At 45.4% G+C, this 22,151-nt stretch overlaps 5 protein-coding genes across 5 annotated transcripts; 3 read left to right on the top strand and 2 right to left on the bottom strand.

Moving 5' to 3' along the window:
* Positions 1 to 517: 517 nt before the first annotated feature.
* On the top strand, positions 518 to 4,635 carry elob (elongin B). The gene is made up of 4 exons (XM_017419320.3): positions 518 to 630; positions 1,630 to 1,764; positions 3,239 to 3,347; positions 3,446 to 4,635. Exons 1-4 carry the CDS (start codon positions 628 to 630, stop codon positions 3,556 to 3,558), a joined length of 360 nt encoding a protein of 119 aa, XP_017274809.1. The 5' UTR covers positions 518 to 627; the 3' UTR covers positions 3,559 to 4,635.
* Positions 4,636 to 5,805: 1,170 nt separating this feature from the next.
* Positions 5,806 to 7,762, top strand: LOC108237736. The gene is made up of 3 exons (XM_017419362.3): positions 5,806 to 6,172; positions 6,845 to 7,076; positions 7,147 to 7,762. Exons 1-3 carry the CDS (start codon positions 5,924 to 5,926, stop codon positions 7,419 to 7,421), a joined length of 756 nt encoding a protein of 251 aa, XP_017274851.1. The 5' UTR covers positions 5,806 to 5,923; the 3' UTR covers positions 7,422 to 7,762.
* A 353-nt stretch (positions 7,763 to 8,115) lies between these two features.
* On the bottom strand, positions 8,116 to 10,538 carry si:dkey-66i24.7. Its single transcript, XM_037978706.1, has 2 exons — positions 10,319 to 10,538; positions 8,116 to 9,623 (listed from the first exon to the last, which is right to left on the bottom strand). The coding sequence occupies exons 1-2, from the start codon at positions 10,410 to 10,412 to the stop codon at positions 9,013 to 9,015; spliced, it is 705 nt and encodes a 234-aa protein (XP_037834634.1). The 5' UTR covers positions 10,413 to 10,538; the 3' UTR covers positions 8,116 to 9,012.
* On the top strand, positions 10,534 to 17,279 carry armc5 (armadillo repeat containing 5). The gene is made up of 8 exons (XM_017419524.3): positions 10,534 to 11,094; positions 11,346 to 11,737; positions 11,824 to 11,854; positions 11,941 to 12,051; positions 13,131 to 13,992; positions 14,316 to 15,031; positions 15,115 to 15,247; positions 15,639 to 17,279. Exons 2-8 carry the CDS (start codon positions 11,357 to 11,359, stop codon positions 16,963 to 16,965), a joined length of 3,561 nt encoding a protein of 1,186 aa, XP_017275013.1. The 5' UTR covers positions 10,534 to 11,094; positions 11,346 to 11,356; the 3' UTR covers positions 16,966 to 17,279.
* A 1,377-nt stretch (positions 17,280 to 18,656) lies between these two features.
* Positions 18,657 to 20,225, bottom strand: LOC108237728 (cytochrome c oxidase subunit 6A, mitochondrial). The gene is made up of 4 exons (XM_017419354.3): positions 19,922 to 20,225; positions 19,583 to 19,658; positions 19,226 to 19,368; positions 18,657 to 19,154 (listed from the first exon to the last, which is right to left on the bottom strand). The coding sequence occupies exons 2-4, from the start codon at positions 19,656 to 19,658 to the stop codon at positions 19,062 to 19,064; spliced, it is 312 nt and encodes a 103-aa protein (XP_017274843.1). The 5' UTR covers positions 19,922 to 20,225; the 3' UTR covers positions 18,657 to 19,061.
* Positions 20,226 to 22,151: the final 1,926 nt, after the last annotated feature.

The following is a 22,151-nucleotide window of genomic DNA, read 5'->3' as shown; positions in this document are numbered from 1 at the left end:
GTATCTAGTACCTAGAGTGAACATACCTGGTACTTATTTCATACCTACAGGGTACTTACCAAGTGCGTATCAGGTACCATAAGGTACCATAAGGGCACATATCCATTACCTACAGGATATTTAGTACCTACAGGGCATTTACACTGTTTCCAGTACTTACATGGTACATAACTGGTACATACCTTGTTCTTACAGAGTACATACTGGGTACCTACCTGGTACGTATCTGATACCTACAGGGACTGGGCTGTACTATGAAGTGACCTGTTACCCTTTACTTACAGTGTACATACCTGGTACCAGGCTGTATTATGTACTGTTACCCAGAGGATTTTCAGAATAAACTTATACCTGATTCAGTTTAATTCAGCTTTATTTATTTACGTAGCACTTTTCAAGGACAATAAAGCTCAAAAGCAGAACACATAACCAAACAGGCATTGAATTAAGAGTTTACAATGGATCCATGAGGATTTCACACAGACACACACACACACACCTACAGCTCTTTATCAGGCCTCTGGCGCCCCCTCCTGGTCGCCGGAGGAACTGACCGTCTCTCCCCGACAGCTGTGATCACAGTTGTTCTGCAGTTCTTTTTTTTCAGTGTTCAGCCAACCGCAAGAAATGGTGAGTGAGGAGAACAGACACAGCTCTCAGTGTACCGTCCTTTAAATTAGCCGAACCGTACCTTAGCAGTGACCAAGCCCCTCTGAAAGCGGTAAACCGCGAGCTGTCAGTACCCGAACCGGGTTTTTGGTGTTCGGACATCACTCGAAATCAGACGTCTTTGTCCGGCTAACCCGCGCTAACGGGAGCTAGCTTCTGTTAGCTACCAGCAGCTAGCTCAAGGTAGCAAGACGGTTTTTGTAGTTTGAAGTGCTCCAGTTCTTAACAAGTTCCGCAAAAACGAGCCCAGAGAGGGGGGCAGATGGTGGAACATTGTGGTCGTGTTGTGACAGCTTGACCAGCAGACTTAGCTCTCAGTTTAACAACTAGTTTAACCACAACGAAGCTAACCAAGTAGCACGGCTAACGTAACAACAACGCATCAGAAAACGGTCGTTCAGAGCCGTTCGGAGTGCTGTTTTCACTTCAAAATGGCTCCAACACGGGGTGTGTTTAACACTTGTTAGTTTGGGAGTCCTCCCCCGTTTGTGAGGTGAAGTTAAATAAGATTAACACCCAGCTAAACATAGCTTATCTCGGGCTAACACTGGCACCGCTGAACTATTTCGTCATGACGTTAAACAGATGTAGTCCGTGTCTCTTTAAACAGCCTGAGTACAAGCTGTCACCGCCACTAACTTCACCTGTGTATCCTTTATAGTAATAAATATGACAGCCTGAGTCACTTATTAATGCCTAGTACAAGTTTATTTCTGTTCCTTTGTGATAAATAAGTCACCCTTTGGAGATTTAACAAGAAAAAAACAACTTCCACTCCTTAAAAACACACGTTTCACTGAAGTTAGCTCCTGTTGAGTCTTTTTGGGTGAATAAAATCTGACATGTCTCAACCTGAGTGTCTGAAAGATTATTTAAACTGAGGAAGCACGATTTGGAGTTGAATTTTCTGTGCTGGGACTACTGTAAACACCCAGTTTCTTCTCTGCTCTGTCCCTTCAGGATGTGTTTTTAATGATTCGACGTCACAAGACGACCATCTTCACAGATGCCAAAGAGTCGACCACAGTCTACGAGCTGAAGCGCATAGTTGAAGGGATTTTAAAGAGGCCACCTGAAGACCAGAGGCTTTATAAGGTAAAATAAATTAGGATTAATCTCATCTGGATATCCATTTGTCCTCACTTTTGTTGACACCCACCTGTTGATGTGAGGAAATGAAAACGCTCACTATCGCCACTGAGAGATTAAACATGTTGCAAGTTAGAATGGTTTAATTGTGGTCATTAATACCCTTATTTAATGCGATTAATTGCAGTTTTCGCATCTTAAAACCAAAGATATTTAGGGCCACAAGTGTCTGCTGCTGTTATTTCTTTGTTTTGTTGTTTTCTTTGGTGTGTCAGCAAAGAAAAGACATTAAGTTGTTTTTTTTAATGTAAAAAGTTAGAAAGAAGGTTTTTGCTGTCGGTAAACGTTGAGCTGAGGAAAAAGCCACTTTCCCAGTTTTATCCTAAGATGAAACGACGCCACGTTCAGCAGCGAGCGTTTAAAAGGTATTTTTAAAGAAGACATCTGGTTTTATGAACTTACCAGAAAGCTTAAACTACAAATAGAAACCACATGATGCTTTAAAACCTTTAAATATATAAAGAAGGAAAATGCAACTAAAATGAGGAACCATGTGAGCGGATTTTACCAAAACACCCCCAGCTGAGTTCGATCAGGAGTTTTCTTTCCAACAGATCGTTGTTGTTTCAGTTAATGTTCTGCTTTTATCAACAGCAAGAAATGCAACATTTGAATAATATAAACAATTTAAATCCATAAATAGTCTGCAGTCTTGAGTATTTCCCCAACAGCCGGTGATCTTTGGCTGCTCGTTTGGGCGACCTGCGGCGTGGTCTTCGCTCAGATCTGCGGTTGTTGTCACGCACAGATCAGGCGTGTCCGTACGCTCCGGACGGATCGGTTCACGTGAACGCGTCTCTTTGTTCTGTACGGGTTTAATACAGAAGTCCTGGGAGGTCTGAGCAGAGTTGGGTTGGTAGGGATGTCCCGACTTTGGCGTCTTCAGTGGACTGGTCACTTGCGAACACGTGCTGACGTTTCCACGCCATGACCTTCATGAAGGAGGCGGGCGGTTCTGTTGTGGGGCAGGGGGCCACCCAACAGAACCGCTCTTAGATTTCCACCATGTTAGTTTCCCTCCGCAGACTGCAGGCGGCCATATGAGGTGTTCTCCTGAGTGCTTTGTTTACGTTGAGTGTGGACCTGCATTTCCAAACTTAAAACCAACACTACTGAAATAAACTCCTTCAGAGCATTAGATAAAGTTCAGAATAAACTTTATGTTTGACTTCATCCTCTGCAGTGAGTTCATTTAAGTTCAATTAATTATTAAGAAAAAAACTAAACCGTGAGGCAGATTATAGAGGTTTTGTTGCTCATTTGTTTTATTTGATGTAAATTAAAGAACTACAGTCTGGAGGTCCTACAGACAGCTCGAAGTGTCTGGTTGCCTTTAGAAGAAAAAAACAAACTCCAAATGGGTTCATGATGTAGTAAAGAAAGTTTTTTTTCTGCTTTGTTTGCTTTTATTTTCTTCAAGGATGACGTGCTGCTAAACGACAGTCAAACTCTTGGAAACTGTGGCTTCACAAACCAAACAGCCCGACCTCAGGCCCCGGCCACGGTGGGATTAGCTTTTCGTCTGAGCGGTAAGGTTTCTGTTCTTTGCTCCGAGATGTTCCCAATAACGCCACACCTCGCGACTCTCCTGACGCCGTCTCCGTTGTTTCCCCCTCCCTCCTCCCAGATGATTCGTTCGAGCAGCTGAGGGTCGAGTCCTTCTCCACCCCCCCGGAGCTTCCCGACGTCATGAAGCCGCAGGATTCTGGCAGCACGGCCAACGAGCAGGCGGTCCAGTGAGGGGAGCGGGTTCACGAGACGAGAAGCATCACCCGGGTGGAAGGGAGGGCGCGCTGGGGGAGGAAGGGGTTGAGTTTTGGGAAGTCATGCCTCAGTGGGTTCAGTTTTCCCATGATGCCAATGCAGCTCTTCAAGTGAGGCATAAACGATAACAAATATGGATTCCCTTTAAATTTACGGGGGCTCCAACGTGGTTAATTTGTCTTGAAATTAGTGAGCGCATGCTAGATAAATTTCTATTTTCACACAAGCCCCTTCAAACAAAGCTGATGGACTTGTCTCAACACTGTCAGTCATCCATCTGATCGCTGAAGGCTGCAGCCAAGAATCGTACCTCTTATTTAATGAATTCTTGTCTTTATTTGAAGCGAGGTTAGCGCTGCCTTGCTCGTGCTCTTTAGTTGCTGGCTTAACAGGTAAAGTTGACAAGGTGTGACATTTTTAGGCTGTTATGTTTTGTGTTTCTATAACTAGAGTTTATTTGTTTTTCTGGGTTTTTTTTTGGCCTGGATATGTGTTGCAACCGTAAGTAAGAGTTTGTGAATTTCTAAATTATCATCTGTATTTCAAAAACTTTTGAACAATGCTCAAATAAAAATAGATTTACTTGTTTTTGTTACTTTTGCCGATTAAGTAGTTAATAATCTCCCGGAGGAGCGACGGAGACACATCCACTTCTGTTCTTCGTCGAGCTGTAACTAGTCGTAACTAATTAGTTGCCCAGATGACCTAAAGTAAGCATTAAATGTAGTTTCCGTGACTCTGCGGCGTGTTTTGAAAGCCCTGCACCTCCCGTCAGCGGTTTCTGCTGACGGGCTTTTACGTTTTCTCTCCAATTTAAAGGCGAACTAAAAACAAACGTCGAGGTGAAACGCTGGGGCGCAAGATTTGTTTTTTTTTTTTTGGATCTTTGTCAAAACTCCCGTACGGTTTTCCACAAGCCGTTGTGGATTTGAATGAAACTGTTTAAGTTGCTTAAAACCATGTTTGCAAATTAAAGCTGTTAAACAGTGGGACATGAACAGAGTTGCACTTGTAACCGATTAAAAATTAAAACAGTTGTTTTTCACCTCTGTGCACTGTAGTGTTTTGATGATTTATTGTCTTAAGGGGTTAGGGTCAGGGTCTCCTCGGGGTTTAAGGGGAGAATCAAGTTTTTAATGTTTGAAGCTGAAGCTAACCTGTCAGGTTAATAAAGAGAAAACCAGTAGTTTGTCGTTTTAGATGCTCTCAAACTTTATTTTTATATTATTCTTGTGGTGCGTCATCTACTAAATTTGCAAAACAAAAGCTAAAATATCTTAGGTAAAAAGAACTGATACTATAACAAATAATGTGCACAAAAAACTAAAGGTTACTCATTTAGTGAAGAGTCAGAAAACATCCAGAGCTACAGTTCAAACTTAAATTTACTGTTAATTAGGAAGAACTTAATGAGATGCAAGCTAAAAGTAGCAAAAAGCTAGCTGCCAAAACAGCAAAAGGTGGCTAAAAGCAGCATAAAAGTGGCTAAAAGTATCAGAATAACAGCAACACAGTAACAGTAGAACAAGAAGACAGAAACTGAGCACGAGAACGATGTTTCTGAAGGAACTGGACAGATTTCTGTACTTCTATGAGTAAAATCTTTGTAAATAAAATTAAATATTTAAAAAATATCTATAAAAGCTTTAAAAGTCACAGCACCCATCTCTAATTAGCTAAAACAGCACAAAGCATGCAGAACCAGACTGAACTGAATGTTTTACATTAAATTTACGAGATTTATTTATTTTTCTTAAAAGCACCATTTTGTAATTCATGTTTGATCGGGGTTTAAAAACGATTTGTCACTCTTAAAATTTACTTAAGTTTTGTTTGTAAGCTTTGAAAATGTAAACAAGGTGTTCAACAGTTGCTTATTAATCCGCATCAAATATTTTAATAAACGCTATTCTGAGCGCTCAGATTCCCACAGTTTGAGAACGCCTCACCGATTCTTCGAACTGTCCGACAGTCCGTGAAGGCAACAAACATTAGCCCGGTTAACATCGCGCTCGCGCTGCTAGCTAACGCGGTTTGAAAAACGATTCATTACTCAGTTACTCTTAAATTTTACTTAGTTTTTGTTTGTTGCCTTTCCAGTCATATATAAGGCGTCCAACAGTTGCTTATTAATCCGCATCAAATAATATTTTAATAAACGCTGAGCGCTCAGATTCCCACAGTTTGTGAACGCCTCACCGGTTCTTCAAACTGTCCGACAGTCCGTGAAGGCAGCAAACATTAGCCCAGTTAGCATTGCGCTGCTAGCAGCTGCTAGCTAACGCGTTTAAATATGAGCTGCTAATGCGCTAAACAGTAACTCCATGGAGGTTTAGCGCAGATGGACGTCAGGAAGCACGTCTTATCGGCGGGTAAAGCCGTTCTGGACATGGTGGAGCGGGAATGGCAGCCTCTGTCCGCCGGGGAGCTGGAGCACCGGCTGGACCAGGCGCTGGAGGAGATCCTGGAGGCTGATCTTCTGGCGAAACTCGAAACGCAAACTTCTCCGGCTGTCTGCGTCCAGCTGCTGCGGCCTCAGATTTTAGCCACAGCAACAACTGATCCACCTGAGGAAGGAGCAGCTGTCAGGGTGATTAAAGCTGCAAACATTTACAGCTGAAAACAAGCAGGACAGTTTGAATTATTTACTAATATGATACTCTCTGGGGTTTGCATGTCAAACAAGGAAAATTAAAACATTTAGGTGCACAAAACCCACCTTAACAGTAAGATGTTGGTCATGATGAATCTGGGGACTTTGGTTTAAAGATTTGCAGTTTTATGCATAATTTGCTTCCAGTAAAAAGGAAGTGGATTCTGCAGAAATACTCTAAAATCATAATGTTTTCATCACACAGCAAACAGGGAGATCTGAAATCCAATTAGGAAAGTGTGAGCATTAAAAACAAGAAGGGAAAAGACTCGAAACACTGAACAAATACTTCCTAAAATCAGTGTCAGGGTCACAAAACATCAAGTTGGGAGAATTAAAATAATTTCTAAAACCATATTTTCACTATAATTGCTGCAAAACTATAACAAAGATAGAAAAGAATGAGTTTAATCTGTTTGGGTTGTCATTATGTCTTTATCTACTTTTTCAAACAAAGGATCTTTGGGGTCTGAAGTCTTTATTTTAGGAGTCAGAACCTTAAATGTTGGAAATAAGTGAACTAAAAGAGAACTCCCAGTTTTCAGCAGTCAGTGATAAAGTTTGGGATGTGTTCAATGACTGATTCTGTAACATTTATCGTGTCAACAGTACATCTCAGAACTGCTTCAGAGCTCCAAATCCAGGACTCGGCTGGCCGGACGGGCTTGCCTGTCTCTGTCCCACACCGTCCTCCTGTCTCTGTCCCTGCTGTCCGAGCGGATCAGCTACCGCTCCGTGTCCCACCGCTTCCAGCTGGAGAAAGGAAACATCCACCGGATCTTCTCCTCCTTCTGTCAGCGAGTCAACGCGCTGGAGGCGGAGCTGATCCGCTGGCCGCTCGGTGGGTGGAGTGCGCTGCAGACGTGTGAGGAAAAAAAATATATGTTCATTTTTTTTCTTCTCTTCTCCAGGCGGAGAGGCCGAGGAGGAGCTTTTCCCGTTCTCCAGTCTACTTGAAAAAGCTGAGCAGGAGGAAGGAGTCCCTCGGGTCCTGGGAGTGTTGGGACACACGCAGATTCCCATCCGTCTGCCCGGAGGGAAACTTGCCCCGGAGAACGAAGCGCCTGTGGAGAAGAGGATGAAGAAGGACGCCCGTCCTGACTCCTGGTTGAACCTGGAGCTGGTGTGCAGCCGCGGAGGCCGGTTCCTTCACTGCAGGATCAGCAGAGGCTCGGACCTGGACTGAGGCAGGTCTCTGAGAGACCGACTCCAACAGAACCCTGAACTGATGCCTCCAGCTTCCTGCCTTGTAGCCAGAGCTGGTTACCCGCTAACCAGCTTTTAACCCCATACATGAGAAGCTGTGGACCCAGAGAGGAGCTCTTTAACAGAACCCTGGAGGAACGATGCCGGATCTTGGATCAGGCCGTGGGCTGCCTGAAGGCCCGGTTCAAACGGCTCTCCTATCTGGATGTTGGAAACTACGACCGAGCCAGAGCCGTGGCTCTGACCGCCTGCGTGTTACACAACGTGTTCCTGAACCTGGGACAGGAGGTTCTGGGACAGAGGGTTCTGGGACAGGGGGTTCTGGGACAGGGGGTTCTGGGACAGGAGGTTCTGGGACAGGGGGTTCTGGGACAGGAGGTTCTGGGACAGGGGGTTCTGGGACAGGAGGTTCTGGGACAGGGGGTTCTGGGACAGGGGATTCTGGGACAGGGGGTTCTGGGACAGGGGATTCTGGGACAGGGGATTCTGGGACAGGGGGTTCTGGGACAGGAGGTTCTTGGACAGGAGGTTCTGGGAGAGTCCAGAAGGGAAAGGGCTCCGACCGCAGAGGATGAGGAGGACGAAGAGGACGAGGGTGTGCGGAGACGAGATGCTGTTGCAGACCTGCTGCTGAAAAACATTCATTCTGGAGGCCGTTGATTTTAAATGTTTACTTCAGTTCTGTGCCTTAAAGATGCAAGAATTGTTAAACAAAAAATATATTTTTTATTGTGGATTACTTTGATAACTAAAGCCTGAGTAAATTAAATACATTTTCAAACTCCAGCATCAGTTTTGTAATAATTTAAGCCAACATTTGGATGAACTCGTCTACGTCGAGCGAAGAACCACAACAAGCCTCGAGACACATTTTAATGTAGAATTTTCAGATTTTATTTCCAAACTGTTTGATTCGATACGGGAAGAAACGTGAACAGATTGGCACCTTTAATAAACTTCTAATGTTTGATTTTCAAATTGTTTGCTGCACCAGAATCAGTTTTATTGCAGTTTTAACAGAGCACAATAAGACATGAACTTAACTCCATCCAGGAAATAATTACAGTGGATTACAGCTTTATGGGAAATGTTTCCACACCAGAAACAGCAGTTATGTACTGTTATTAATAACAATGATGCCATTGCTGTTTCTGTGTTTGTGTAAACTGGAGGACACAGAAAGTGTTTGTTTTTTAACATAAAGCTGTCAGATGGCGTCACTGACACGTCGGTAAAACCACAACATCTATCTTCCATCTGACCGATCGGGTCGCTTTGTCTCTCCTGGGTTTAATATAAAAATAAATCTTTTGTTTGTCTCTACTTTGGTGTGTTATTCCCTCTGTTCATGTCCAGGCTTTTACTCTGATTGGGTATAAAAAATAAAATGTTACAACCTTTAAAACAAGGGCAAGTAAAATAACATTTTGATTCGGTGTTGAAGATGAATTTCTGCTGCTACAGTTCAGCCTCTTCTAACAGTAAAATAAAACAAAAACGTGCCATTATTCCAGTTTTCGTGAACCATTTTTCGCAGATCTTGGTGAAATTGAATATATGTCCTCTCCGTCCTAATGTCCCTCCTTTGACGCCTGCGTCCCGCTCATCTGAGCCAGGCTGGAGATGGCCTGAGCCAGGTTGTTGATGGCGTCTATCTTCCTCTCCTCCAGCGCTTTCTGCTGCGCCCACATGTTCAGCTTCCTCTCCTGCAGCTCCATGTACAGCTGCAGGACGTCCTGAGGAGGCCTGGCGGCGCAGGAGGCGCTCGCTCCTGCTGCAGGAGGCGTGGGGAGGATGGGAGTAAACCTCTTGCTGGCCATGGCCTTGCCCACTCTGGTCCCGCTGATCTTGGCCTGGCGCTGAGCTTCGATCTCCTCCCGGCTCTTCCCCAGAACCTCGTGCATGGTTCTGAAGAACTCCCAGTGGACGCTGGCCGCCCCGAGACGCTTGGACCTCTCTGCGTTCTTCCTGTATGTGGCCAGCATGTTCCTCCACTTCAGGTCGCACTCGTACGCCCTCACGGTGACCCCGGTGACCCCTGACCCCCTCAGCTTGGCGTTCACCTTCTCTGCCACCAGTTCCCAGAGTTTCTTTTTCTTGCATACGGGCTGGTCAAACGCCTGGTCCATTTCCAGCCGGGTACTGACGAGGTGCCACGTAGCTTGCAACCTCCAGATAAACTCTGAAGATGGAAATAAAAGCAGTTTAATGGTTAAAGGGTTAGTCTGGTCAGCTTCTCAGCCGTGACCTGAGCACAGACCGGATAAATGTCTGCGTTCTGATGCTGCTGGATGCATCAGTCCATGTTTGACTGGATTAGAGACATATTAGACCCGGAGACCAAGTGTCCCCACATCCTCCCACAGGTGAGGACAGAACCCAGAGGGACCCGATTTACAGAAGCTGCCATATTGCATTCTTTAGCGTTGTGGGTCTTTAAGTCCCGCCTACTTTTCTAACAATGGCGACGGCGAGGCTGGAGCCGTTCCAGCTTCAACTTCGAGGTTCTGGTCAGAGTTCTACCTGTATTCAGTCTTTGGCTCGTCCCGCTGTGACATGACTTGTTCAGAAAACAAACCATGTCATGCAAAGTGGAGAGTTTTTGTGTCTATTAAAAATCTCTTTGAGAAACAGTTGTTTTATAAACCCTGAAAAACAATATAAAATGGGCTCTCATTAGCCTAGCTATTAGCCTAGCATTGGCAAGAGTTCTGCCTTTTTACAGCTGATAAGGTCCTGACAACTTTTTTGACAGATCATCACTTTCAAAATGACCAGACTATCCCTTTAATAAACATTCGCTTACAGTTACGTCACGCGGCCACGTGATCGTGCGAGGTTATATATTCCTCGAAGGAGCTAAATCAGAAACGTTACCTGCTTTAGTTTTGTCGGTTTCCATGTTAGATACGACTGTTTCCTTTCCTTCCACATCCGTGTTTGGTATCACGATAGTCTCGATCACCTCCATGTTAACTCTGAACCACAAGCAGTAATTTTTATTTATTTTTTTAATTTTTATTTTTTTTGTCAGCGGTGTGACTATCGCGGAATTTAACAACCTTTCCGATGCAGCGATGTACTTACTTACGTTGAAAATAAACGATGAGTTTTACAACGACGCTTTGTGGTTCGGGAGTTGTAGTCCGCTTTGGCTCAGGAAACACGGCTTTTGCGTGTCGCGCACCCTAAAATAAACTACAATCCCCAAAAGCTTTGGCTAGTTTCACTTTAGCTGCGTTCCGTCGTTGCTACGGGAGATGTAGTTTTTACACGGCACCATAGGCGTTGCGGGAAGCGAAATGAGACGCGGTTTGAACTACAAATCCCAGAAGTCTCTGAACGACCCACCCCTTCATTTTCTGCTTCCTCTCGAGACCGCCCCTGTTTTGTTGTTTGGCTAAAGATGGCGTTAGCGGCTAACACAGGCGATTGCATTTTGTTTTACAAAATTTATTCGGGCATTTGTAACACAGCTCCGGAGAAACTGAGCCTTTATTTGTAATTTGATTGACAAATAATGTTACATCGAGCAGATACACATCCATTACGTAGAATAACGCTTGCTCGGCCTTCTCAATCTGTAGGCCTTTTTTAAAGGGAGTGGACCCGAACCTGGAAACTCAATTTCCCATCAGCGATTGCGGCGTCAGGTGGTACAACTTTATTTTGTGGTATTTTTTTTAAAGCACAGCGGGTGCACTTTTAATGGACACTTCAAAGAATATAGATAAATGAAAAAGCACAGGTTCACCTCTTGAACAAGTGGTGATTTAAAGCAGAGATCTGCCTTTTTACTTCTCATAAGTTCACTGGAAGTGTCCAGTGATTCAAAATGCAGTCTGTGGTATCTGACTGAGCTGAAAAAGAGAAAATATAGTTAACTTTGCACGTGACTTTCCAGTGTGAGGGACCATGGCTTCATCATCTGTGAGAGGTGATTGTAAACACTCAAGAACACACTCCAAAGATGGCCACCCAGCATCAGCAGAGTCCTCCTTGACTTGGTGCCTGGCTCACCTCTACAAACCTGGACCTGAGGCTGATCATCAGGCTGGCTCGCTCGCTGCCAGAGACACAGACAAGAAGTCCAAAGTGTCTCAGTGGCGCGCTCTCGTCGCCATCCGGACACAGCACATCAAGGGGGACAAGGCTGGCATCGCCAGATTCAGAGGTCAGGGCGGTCTCCGGCCCCTGCTAAACCTGCTCAAACAACCCGAGTGCTCCAGGAAGACTCTGGACCTGGCTCTCAGCATCCTGGCCAACTGCTGCACTGAGCTGGAGACGCGCGTCGAGGTGAGACAGAATCAATCGTGGTGTGCATTATTTATTTTCCTTTGGCCAAACAACCTTTAAAATTGCTGACGTGTTTTTTATTCTAGGTCCGTAAGCTGCAAGGAATAAACACTGTAGGTGGGTAACGATTGCATTTCTATCAGGAATTTGATCCTGTTTGTGTCTCGTACAGGATGTGTAAATGCTTTTTGTTTCTCCCTTAGTGGACATCATGAAGAGAAATGTAGCTCTGGAGTCGGTCCAGAACCGGGCCGCTCGGGCTTTGGGGAACTTGGCCATGGATCCTGAAAGCTCTGCACTTATTCACTCTGCTGGTAATCACTAAACACTGCCGTGTCTCTGTGCATTACTGAAACTGTGATCATATCTGGGTTAAATTTAGAAACATGCACATTAATATGAACCTGAGAGGGGAGATTAATCAGGTGTATGATGGGAAATATTTATAATATCCACACCGGACAGTTATAGGACGGACATACTCACAGAAAGGGATGCACTGATGCCACGGGTTTTCAAGTATAAAAACTTACATTTGAGTACCTGCTGATTAGTACACTTTTTACAATTAGTAGAACCTCTAATTACATATTTAATCTGCTCCAGTGGCTGATTTGCATGTAAAAATAAACAAAAAGCTTCTAACTGTCATCACTATTGTCATTATATAAGCAGTATTAAGAAAATGAGGCACTGGACAAAGTTTCTGACACTTTTGCCTTGAAAAGACATCCAGCTCGAGCAGAGAGACGGCAGAAAAGTCACGGGTTTAGCTTAGCCTCTGCAGCTTCGGCTCATTAAGGAGCTTGTTCAGCTGTTTCTCAGTCTCACAGTCAGTCTCGGTCATGTCCACTGTCCTCAGTCCTCAGAACGGTGGAGACGGATGCTGTTGGCCGGCCTCGGCTTTCCCGGGTCCATACCTCTGTCACCGCTCTCACGCTTTTCTGTAACGTCCTTTTTCACCTCACTGATGATGATGACGGAGGCTTTTCTCCTCTTGCCACGGACTGAGTGCTGAGATTATCAGGAAGTCAGGCTCAGATCTTTATTTTTATTTTGAAATACCTCCACACAGTTTCTTCTTCTGGTGTTTACTTGCAAACGACTTTATACTGAATTACAGCCAAATGGAAACTGCCTCCACACGGCTGGTGTTGCTCCTCCTCTCCCACCTGACTGCTCACCTGAGAGGTGACCGTCATGCTGTCGGATCTGAATACTTTTATGATATCAGGGTATCGTTACATCCCTGTTCTCATCCATGATCATGATTAAAAATAAAATAAGCTTCATGTCTTCCAACAAACCTGGATAAAATACCTGTAAACGTTTTCAGCTTTACTTCGATCTTTGAATTTATTTTTTAAGTGTGTTTTTGTTTGTTTTTACACAGGTGGTGTTCCTCTTCTCCTGCTCTGTGTGTCCCTGTCGTCTGCCCCATCATCCCCCTCTGCTGCTTCGCCCTCGGACCCCTGTCCCAAACTTGAGTGTGCCCAGTCGGCTGCCCGGGCCCTTCTCTACCTCTCAGACTCGCCCTCAAACCGCCTCTCGCTGCTCACCCAGGGCGCGCTGTCTGCCCTGGCGCCCCTCATCGCCCCAGAATACCCCCACGGGCTGAGGCGAGCGGCGCTGAGGACCCTCCACGAGCTGACCCGGGGCTGCGGCGTGGAATGTGCCAAGGAGGTGTCCCGTTCTGGGGTCCTGGCTCAGCTTGGCGTCATGGCATCGGGCGAGTCCGATAAGCCTTTCGAAGAGCTTGCGCTAAAAACTCTGGCCAACTTGTGCTCGCAGGGCTGCATGCGGCCTCTCGTGGGATCCCTTGGGGTGATTGGAAAATTCACAGAGGAGGTTAAAAGGGATTCGTTGAAGTCAGGAGTCTTTTTTAAGGCTCTGTGTTTGTGCTGTAAGGAGGCGGTGAACCGGGCCAAGGTGAAGGAGAGCGGAGGGCTGGAGGTGTTGATTAAGTTTTTGTCTTCTTATCAGAGTCATCCACTTTCCAGGCTTGCCATTCTGGCTTGTGTAGACTTTGTTTTTGATGAGTCCGCCATGGAGCAGCTACAGGAGTTCGGGCTGGTCCCCCTTCTTGTTGCTCGGCTGGTCAAACTCACCCGAGGAGAGGAGAAGGTGGACGGGTGTCTCCCGTCCAACATGTCCCCCAATGAGCTGCTGCCCTCCTCGTGTTTGGAGTCGTTTGATTTTCCTCCTCCTGAGGGATTCAGGAGGGAGCAAGGCTCCTCCAGCTTTTTAAGTCTCAGGTATGGAAAACTCAGTGTACACCTTTATTTAATGTACAATAATGTCAAAATTCTAATATTCTATGGAAATCAATCATATGCAGATCTCATAAACCCATATTTTGTTCATGATGGAACATAATCAACATCTAAAATGTTCGAAACAAGTCGTTTTAAATTAGACGGCAGCAACACGTCTCAGAAAAGTAAAAGTAAAGGACTTCCACTGGGAGTAAAATATGGCCTCATCACATTTGCAGATCCTTGCTTTTCTTTGCTGTTTTGAAATCCTGTCTCTTTCAGGATGAAGTTGTATTCATGTGTGACATCATGGCTCTCTGCAGGTCCTGGCTGCTGTCAGAAGGGTTAATTTCCTCTGAGGGGGAGCTGCTGGATTCTTCCAGTGTGGATGCAGACTGGGGGGGGAGTCAGGTCCCGCCAGCTTCATCCCCAAACCCGTCCTCCAGCCCCTCTCTTAAAAGCTCCTCTTCATCCAACTCCTCTGGTCCTCCTAAGAAGGCGTCTTCCTCTCCTTCGTCGAGCCTCACAGATCCACCTCCCAAATCCCAAAACGGTTCCTCCACCACCTCCTCTCCTGATAATCCATCCCAAACGCCCGTCTCGCCGACAAAGTTCTCCTCCCCACAGAAAAGGAGAAGAGCTCCGCCAGCAGCTTCTGCGACTCAAGTGGCCGTGGAAAGTCCTCCTCCCGCTCCTCGATCGGCTGCGTACCACCACCCGTACCACCCCGAGCCCTGGACGCCCGAGTCTCCCATCCTGCTGCTGCTGTCCCGCTTCTCTCACGCCGGTGACCCCAGCGCCGCTCTGGTCAGCCCAGGAGTCGTGTCGGGCTTGCTCTTCTACCTCACTCAGCACCAGGACCCCAGCAGCCGGTGCTTCCGTATGCTCTGCCGTCTGAGCTGCAACCCCAACTGCTTGCAGGCGCTGCTTCGAACTGGTTCCGTGTCGCTGATTCGCCACCACCTCTGCCTGCGAGAAGAAGGCTCGGAGGGCCGGGAGAGGCAGACGGATCGGGTGAAAGCCCGAGTTAAACAGCTGGGTAAGTCCCGCCCAGGTGACAGAAGCAGCTTTTAGTTTGAATTTAGCTCCAGAACAGTTTGTAACTGTTGGTTTAATCTGCAGGTGAGGCTCTTCTGAGGAATCTGAGGGTCCAGTGTGAGTCTGGGTTCGGTTCTGGTGTCCTCGCACATGTGATGCTGTCGGGCTCCGAGTCCGACAGGATAAACTGTGCGCTCTCTCTGCCGTTCATCAGCAGGTGAGTCACGTGACACCACAAATGATCCTTTTCTTTGTTTACTTTCAGTAGGCTCTGATCTGCAACCTCACATGTAAATAAAACCAAAATCCAACCATTTGCAAAACTCATAAACTCATATTTTATCCTCGTTGAAACGTAGTAAACATATCAAATGTGTAAACTAAGAAACTGAACCCCGTTTTAGAAAAAATAAGGTGAGGACTGAATTCTAAAAGGAGGAATTTAGAGAGGCAGAAGTAAAGATGTTTGTAAAAAAAAAAACTGCGCCTACAAACTGGTTTCTGCAGACATTTTGTTTTTATTTACGCTCCACACAACGTTCCAACTGTTTGTATTTGGATCGATTTGGTTTCAAACCAGAAACCCGAAGTGTTTGTTTTTCTCACAGCAACAAGTCTCTGCTGAGGAAGCTGCTTCTGGACAGCGGCGGTCTGCGTTTGGCTCTCCGGCCTCTCGGCTCTGATGATGATGATGATGATGATGAGGAGGAGGAGGAGCAGCGCTGTGGAAGGCTGCTCTCTGACCTCTTTAACTCTCCACATCCAGGTGTGACCTCTCAGCTCCACTCTCTGTATTTCTCCCTGCTGACCGGATGCCTCTCTGCTCTGATGAGCACCGTTCAAACCCACCAGGTCAAACAGAACACGGCCGGCGGAGATTCGCCCCCTCCGGTGAAAAGGCCTCGGCTCGCTGCGGCGTGCCCCTACGAGGACTCGGACTTTGACCTGGTTCTGCAGCTTGATGACGGGACCCGGGTCCGGGCCAACAGGGAGGCTGTGGCTGGACTGGACGGTTCCGACGGAGCCGGTTCTGAATACTTCCGAGCTCTGCTGAGAGGCGGCTTTGGAGAAGCTCAGGGTGGCGCAGAAGAAGCTATTCGTATCAAAGATGTCAGCGCAGGTATGTTGCTGCCGGTGCTGCATTACCTGCACGGATGTCGCCTCGGCAGGGGACCACAGTGTCCAGTGTTGGACATTCTGGTCCATGATGGACTGGTTGTCTTCCAGGACGGGGCCGAGCCGCTCTCGGCTGAAGGCTTCCAGAACACTCCTCTGGGTGAAGTGATGGTTGGAGCCTGCAGGTTTCTGGTGGCTGAGCTGCAGAGGGAGCTGGAGGAGGTTTTAGTGTCATTTCTCTCGTCCTGCTCCACTAACCGTCACAAACCAGCTTCCACAGGAGACAACGCTGAAAAGACTGAATCTAAAATGGACAAAGAGTGCAGGGAACCTGCTGAGGAAAACCTGGCCAGTCTGACATCTGAGCTGGAGCTGACCGGACGGGCGAAAAAACTCAAAACTCTCCTTCAGCAAGCAGGAGGCGAAGACGCGTCATTTGCCGGAACAATTCAGGACGTCCTGACAGGACTCAACACGAGCTTGGATAAGAACACCATCAAAAAAGTGATTTCTGATTCCAAACCGGTCCTTGTGTCGGTGAACAAATCCCTCGACCCGGAGGAGAAACCTTCAGGACCAAAGAACTCAGTGAAGCTGGTTTCTGCTGCTGGAAGCGAGGCTCTGGCTGCGCTGCTGCCACGGCTGTACTGCTTCTCCCAGCGGTACAACTACCCGTCCCTGGGTCGGGCCTGCCTGTCTCTGCTGCTGGGATGTCAGGACGGCGCTGCAGACTGCCTCCGCCGCCTGGCCAGAGAGGCCGACAGCAGGGAGGCGCTGAAGCAGGATCTGCTGGGCCTGGTCTCCGCAGCATTAATCTGAGCTTCCACAGCTGCCCTCACGGATGAATTTCCTTCCTTAATGCCAGTTTATTTTCATCATTTCAAACACATTTCTGAGGTTTTGATGGCAAACTTCCGTTAAAATGTCTTGATTAAGACATTGATATCGTGGTTTTTCTTTAAATTTGTATTTTTATTTGGAGAAGGTTGCGACGTAGCTGGATTCCTCCGGCTCCGTCGGGATGTTAGTTTGTTTATTTTGTACAAAGAGATGATATAAAGCAGCAGGTGTACATTATGAGTTTCAGCTGTCCTGTTTAAATTTCTACCACTAAATATATTGTTCGAACATCACTTTCCTGTCCGTTTTTTGTTCTTTGTGCTCAGAAAATAAGAGATTACCCAGCGCTGGGAATACTTTCTCAAATCAGATCATAAATGCTAACATGCTAAATGCTAATCAAACAGCTGACTTATTAAATGTGAGAAATCAGGATAAAACCTGCAGCTGATTGTCTGCAGTCTGGTTCTCCAGCCTCCTTTTTCCATCTCAGTTTTAGATGTTAAGCTCAGGAGGTTTGAACTTGTAATCTTTACGTTTCAGTTTCAAAATGGCCGCAGCGAACCTGTTTACAGTTAAAGGCCCGGCGTTCCTTGAAGGAATCAGCCGCCATCTTGTAGCCGTTCTGGTTAAACTTTAACTTCATGTGTGGCGTCCTTCAGCCGCCATCACGCCTGACTTTAGCTCAGTTTCTGTGAAACTGCTTCTGTTTGCTTTAGCTGGCTGGAGCGGCCATCTTGAACTGTGACTCCAAAGGTTCATCAAATGTAGACTCACATCATAAAAGAGAAGTTTTATTGAGTTTATAACTAAATGTTTTCCTTTCTCACGTTCACTTTGGTGCAGAAGGATCTCCTGCAGGTCCTGTTTCAGTAAAACTGAATTTTTTTGTGGTCAGCATTCCTCCGGCGTTCCTCCGGCGCGCAGAGACGAACATGGAGACGAAGACGGCGTCACCTGGGGAAGTGGAAATGGGTTTTTGTTTTTTCCTGAGTTTATTGCAGTTAAACCTGAAATAAGAATCCAGTCAGAGCTTCGTGATACCGACTGATCCTCGAGTGTAAAGAAGTTGTTTCTCCACTGATCTGATCCAAAATCAGAATCTCCTGCAGAACTGTGATGTTTCAGATCCTGATATAAACTCTGAGAACACGACGAGAAGAAAACCGACAGGTGATGCATCTATAACTGAATAGGTCTTTATATAGATGGATATAAAGCCTAATTTTGGCATGGTAGTAGCTGATCCTCATCCCTAACTCAAACTCTAAGAGCTCGAGATCCAATTTTAAAACTTTGGTCCCCAAACATCTCAGGACCGTTTGATGGATTTTAACAAAACCTCCAGGAAATAGTTGTTGATTAACCTTTGAGCCAGCTCAGTTCAAGATGGCCGCCGCAGCCTGCTGACCCTCATTCATGTGTTCTGTGAGCATTTATTAAAGTTCACAGCTTTGTTATTTCTCAACACGAGAGGATTTTAGTTTAAATGGGACAGAAAAAGTGAATGAATCAGTTTTTAAGACCTAGATGTAAAAACTTTGAAACCCTTGGAAGTTTTTATGTTTGAAACACAAAGACTGAACTCAGAACAGTCAGACTTAAAGGTTCAGTTCATTTCTGATTAGTTTTAACCCAATCTGAAGATACAAATACTTTGAAACTCTGGGTTATAATTCTGATCGGTAGGCTTTTATTTTGAAACACAGCAGCTGGTGTTTGGAGCAGCAGGATGATTCACGATAAACTCAGTTTATTGATGTGGAAACAAATCAGAAAACAGTGAAGCTCTAATAAAACATCAAACATGGTTCATCTTTTAATGATTTGAGGTCATTTCCTGCTTTAAACACCTGATTCAAATCAAAGTTTCTGCTGAACCTGAGCTCAGTTTAATTTAAATCAGGTGTGTTGGAGCACAAACAGTTTGCTCTCAATAGCAGGCTCTTTTAAAGCCTTTAAATGTCAGATTTTCACTTTTCTGCACCTAAAAAAAAGCCTTTAGATGAAACTACTTCAGTCAAAAGAGGGAAGCTGTTCTGTTTTCAGTGTTCTTGGACCTGCAGCCTGAAGCCTCAGTGATGACCGGAGTCCTCGAAGCCCCCAGGGAGAGCGTTGGTGTGCGGGTTGTGGAACAGCGTGTGGTTCCCGTCGCCCCAGGGAAACCTCTGGAACAGAGTAAGTGTTTCTGTGAAGCTGGTGGATCTGAGTTGTTGTTATTAAACTAACAGGAAGTCACCTTGGTGCGGATCCGCAGGTGGGAGTAGGGCACGAACTCCGGCTGCTCGTGTGAGTGAGCCTGCATCTTCATGTAGGCGTTGGCCATGCAGATGCCGACGCCAGGTAAGGCCAGGACGATGGTCAGGATCTTCCAGGTCCTCACTGCGGGAAACACAACCAACATGGCTGACACACCTGACGGAACGTTCTCCTGGTCGTTTCAGACTTCTCTGTTAATGTTTAAACCCAAACTGTTTGCCTTTTCCTGCAGCTCTGGCATTTAACCAAAAACCAAACAGACTTCCAGGCTGTAAAACTAGCTGCGTTTAGTTTTTTTTTTTTTTTTTAAAAAAAAGGTCAGCAGAGACGCACTGACCTCCTCCTTCGTGGCTCGCTTCTGACGCAGCTGCGAGAACCCGACGAGCCGCCAGAGCAGCTGGAGACAAAGACATCTACAGAACAGGATCAGGAGAAATTAAAGCTCTGGAGTTTAAATTTACACTTCTAACCCAGCTGAACGTGATCACAGATTATCAAAGCGTGGCTGTCCACTGGAACGTAAAGTGAGCCTTTAAAATCCGATTAATCCAATATATCAAACACAACAAACCAGTTTAAACACTTCTGATTGGATATCTGTCCTTCTAAAAATAAACAGCAGCTGCTGGACGGCCTGCTGACGTCGACAGAAGCATAAAAGGTTGTAAAAACTCACGGTTCAGGTGGTTTGGGAGCTTTATGACCCCTCTGGTTTTCCTGTCTGCTTGTTTGTCCTTCAGTCCGTCCTGAGCTGAACCGACAGACAGACTCCTCCTCTTTAAACCTGTCAACGAGCCAAGAAGGTTTATATTTGGGGAAAGAGCTGAGGTGCTGCTGACACGTGACACCTGGGCCGACGGGGGCGGATTAGGGAGTCCGGACCTCCAACATTAATGTCGAAGGTCTTTCAGACTTTATTCTTTATCCAGCAGGTCAGTCGTTTCCTGATCGGCACCACGGGTCAGCTGTGGGTCAAAGGTCAAACATGGTGTCCGGTTTAGCTCCTCGTTCAACTGAATGAGATTAGAGTTTATCATTTAGGGGTTCATTATATTACATATTTTATAAAAATGAGTCTAATGGCCACAAATAAAACTGCCTAAAAGTAAAACATCCAAATGTTTTTAATGGAATAAATCATTTCATCTTGAACAAGGCGTCTTTTATCTTTAGGCTCTTTTGGGAAAATTGGTTTGTTGGATTTTAAGGAGAAAAACATCATGATGCACTTTTAAAAATAAAAGATTTAGTAAAAAAAACTTGAATACTTGAGCGCTGAAACTAGCTGTTAGAAGCATTAAATGATGGCTAAAAGTAACAGAAGGTTAGCTAAGAGCAAAACAGTTGGCAAATGTTAGCCAAAAGGAGTTAAAGGGTAGGTTAAAAATAGCAAAATACTAGCTAAAAGCTACAAATAGCTGACTGAGAGCTAAAAGCTGAAGTTATTAGAAGCAGAATTGTAGCTAAAACCTGAGAGTAAAGTTAGAAACCAAAAGTAGATCCTTGAAGAGCTTAAGGAGAACAATGTTTTAAAGGAACTGAAGAGATTTTCATCTCTTTCTTTGAGGAGATATTTGTAAATACAGTTAAATATTTTGTATAAAAGTTACAAAAACCTAAAGTCACGGCAGCCATCAGCTGAATGAGCTGAACATTTTGATAAATAAGAGGCTAAAATGACAAAGTCTGCAGAAGGAGTTAGTTTGCAAAAAATAAAATGGGAAAACTATAATGTGAGGCTGGATCTGCATTCAGATAATTAATAAAACAAAACAAATAGCATCAAATTGTTAAAACATAATTAACTTTTAAAGGAAAATAAATGAATTACACTGAAAGGCTGAAGGATCTGAAGTTATGAAACCTGTATTCAGAGGAAGACAGGAAAAGCAAAAACTGCTAAAACCAAAGAGATCTGCAGGAGGAGAAGCCTTCAGCTGAGAGAACCCTGCTGCATGAACACAATCTGCATGGAAGGGTCACCAGAACCGGAACCAGAACCTGAGCAGAGCTGGAGAACCTTCCCGTCCAGCAGGTGGAGTAACGCTGCAGTGAAAGAACCCTTCAGTGGCAGATTTCTTTATTCCTTTGGAAAAAAAAATCCTTCTGTATGTTTGGATTTTAGCAGAATATAATCTGGACGAAAGTTTAATGTTTGAAGAATGTGGCGTCTTTCTGCCTTGGATGTCTTCTCTTCGGAGCCGGTTTGAAAGTTTTCGCGGAGGTTTTTGTCATTTCTGTCTGGACAGCTTCGGGCTGAAGAACAAACAGGAGGAAGAGCCAGCGGTGATGTCAGCTGTCTCAGTCTGAAGACATGAAACTCCCACAAACACACGAGGTTTGGCCCGTGCTGCCTGAGCTCAGGAGGCCCAAACTCAACTAACTTTCAGACAGATTATTTTAATTAATTCAGCTCAATCTGGTTTATTTTATAGGGCGCCATTTCCCAACAGAAGTCATCTCAGGGCTCTGTATGAGTCCGAATCACAGATCCAATTAGAGTCAGTTCAGTTCTCATATTAAAGTACGTTCACATCAGGAAACACAAATCAGTAAAAGTTATCTAAAGAAGCCAGCAGATCTTCACTTTGTCACAATCCCCCGTCCTGAGCAGCATGTTGGGGACGAACCTCCAACAGAACCAGAACCAGGGTGAGCGACCATCTGCCTCAGCCAGCTGGGGTTTGAGAGGACAGGAAAGACACAGACAAACACAGGTGTGGTTCCTAAGGTTCAGGTGTGGTTCCTATGGGAAGAAAAACACATAAAGGCAATAATTATTTGTACAAACATAGAGTAGAGACAGTAAAGACAGCAGCAGAGTGAGGAGATGTGGACAGTTTGTCCTCCAGCAGCAGAAGTAAGGGAGAGCTCAGGAAACCCAAGCCAACTCTAACTATAGGATT

Source organism: Kryptolebias marmoratus, linkage group LG12 (assembly GCF_001649575.2).
Source record: "Kryptolebias marmoratus isolate JLee-2015 linkage group LG12, ASM164957v2, whole genome shotgun sequence".
NCBI classification, from domain to species: Eukaryota; Metazoa; Chordata; class Actinopteri; order Cyprinodontiformes; family Rivulidae; genus Kryptolebias; species Kryptolebias marmoratus.
The sequence above is the reverse complement of the archived record's forward strand: the minus strand, read 5'-3'. Positions and strand labels throughout refer to the sequence as shown.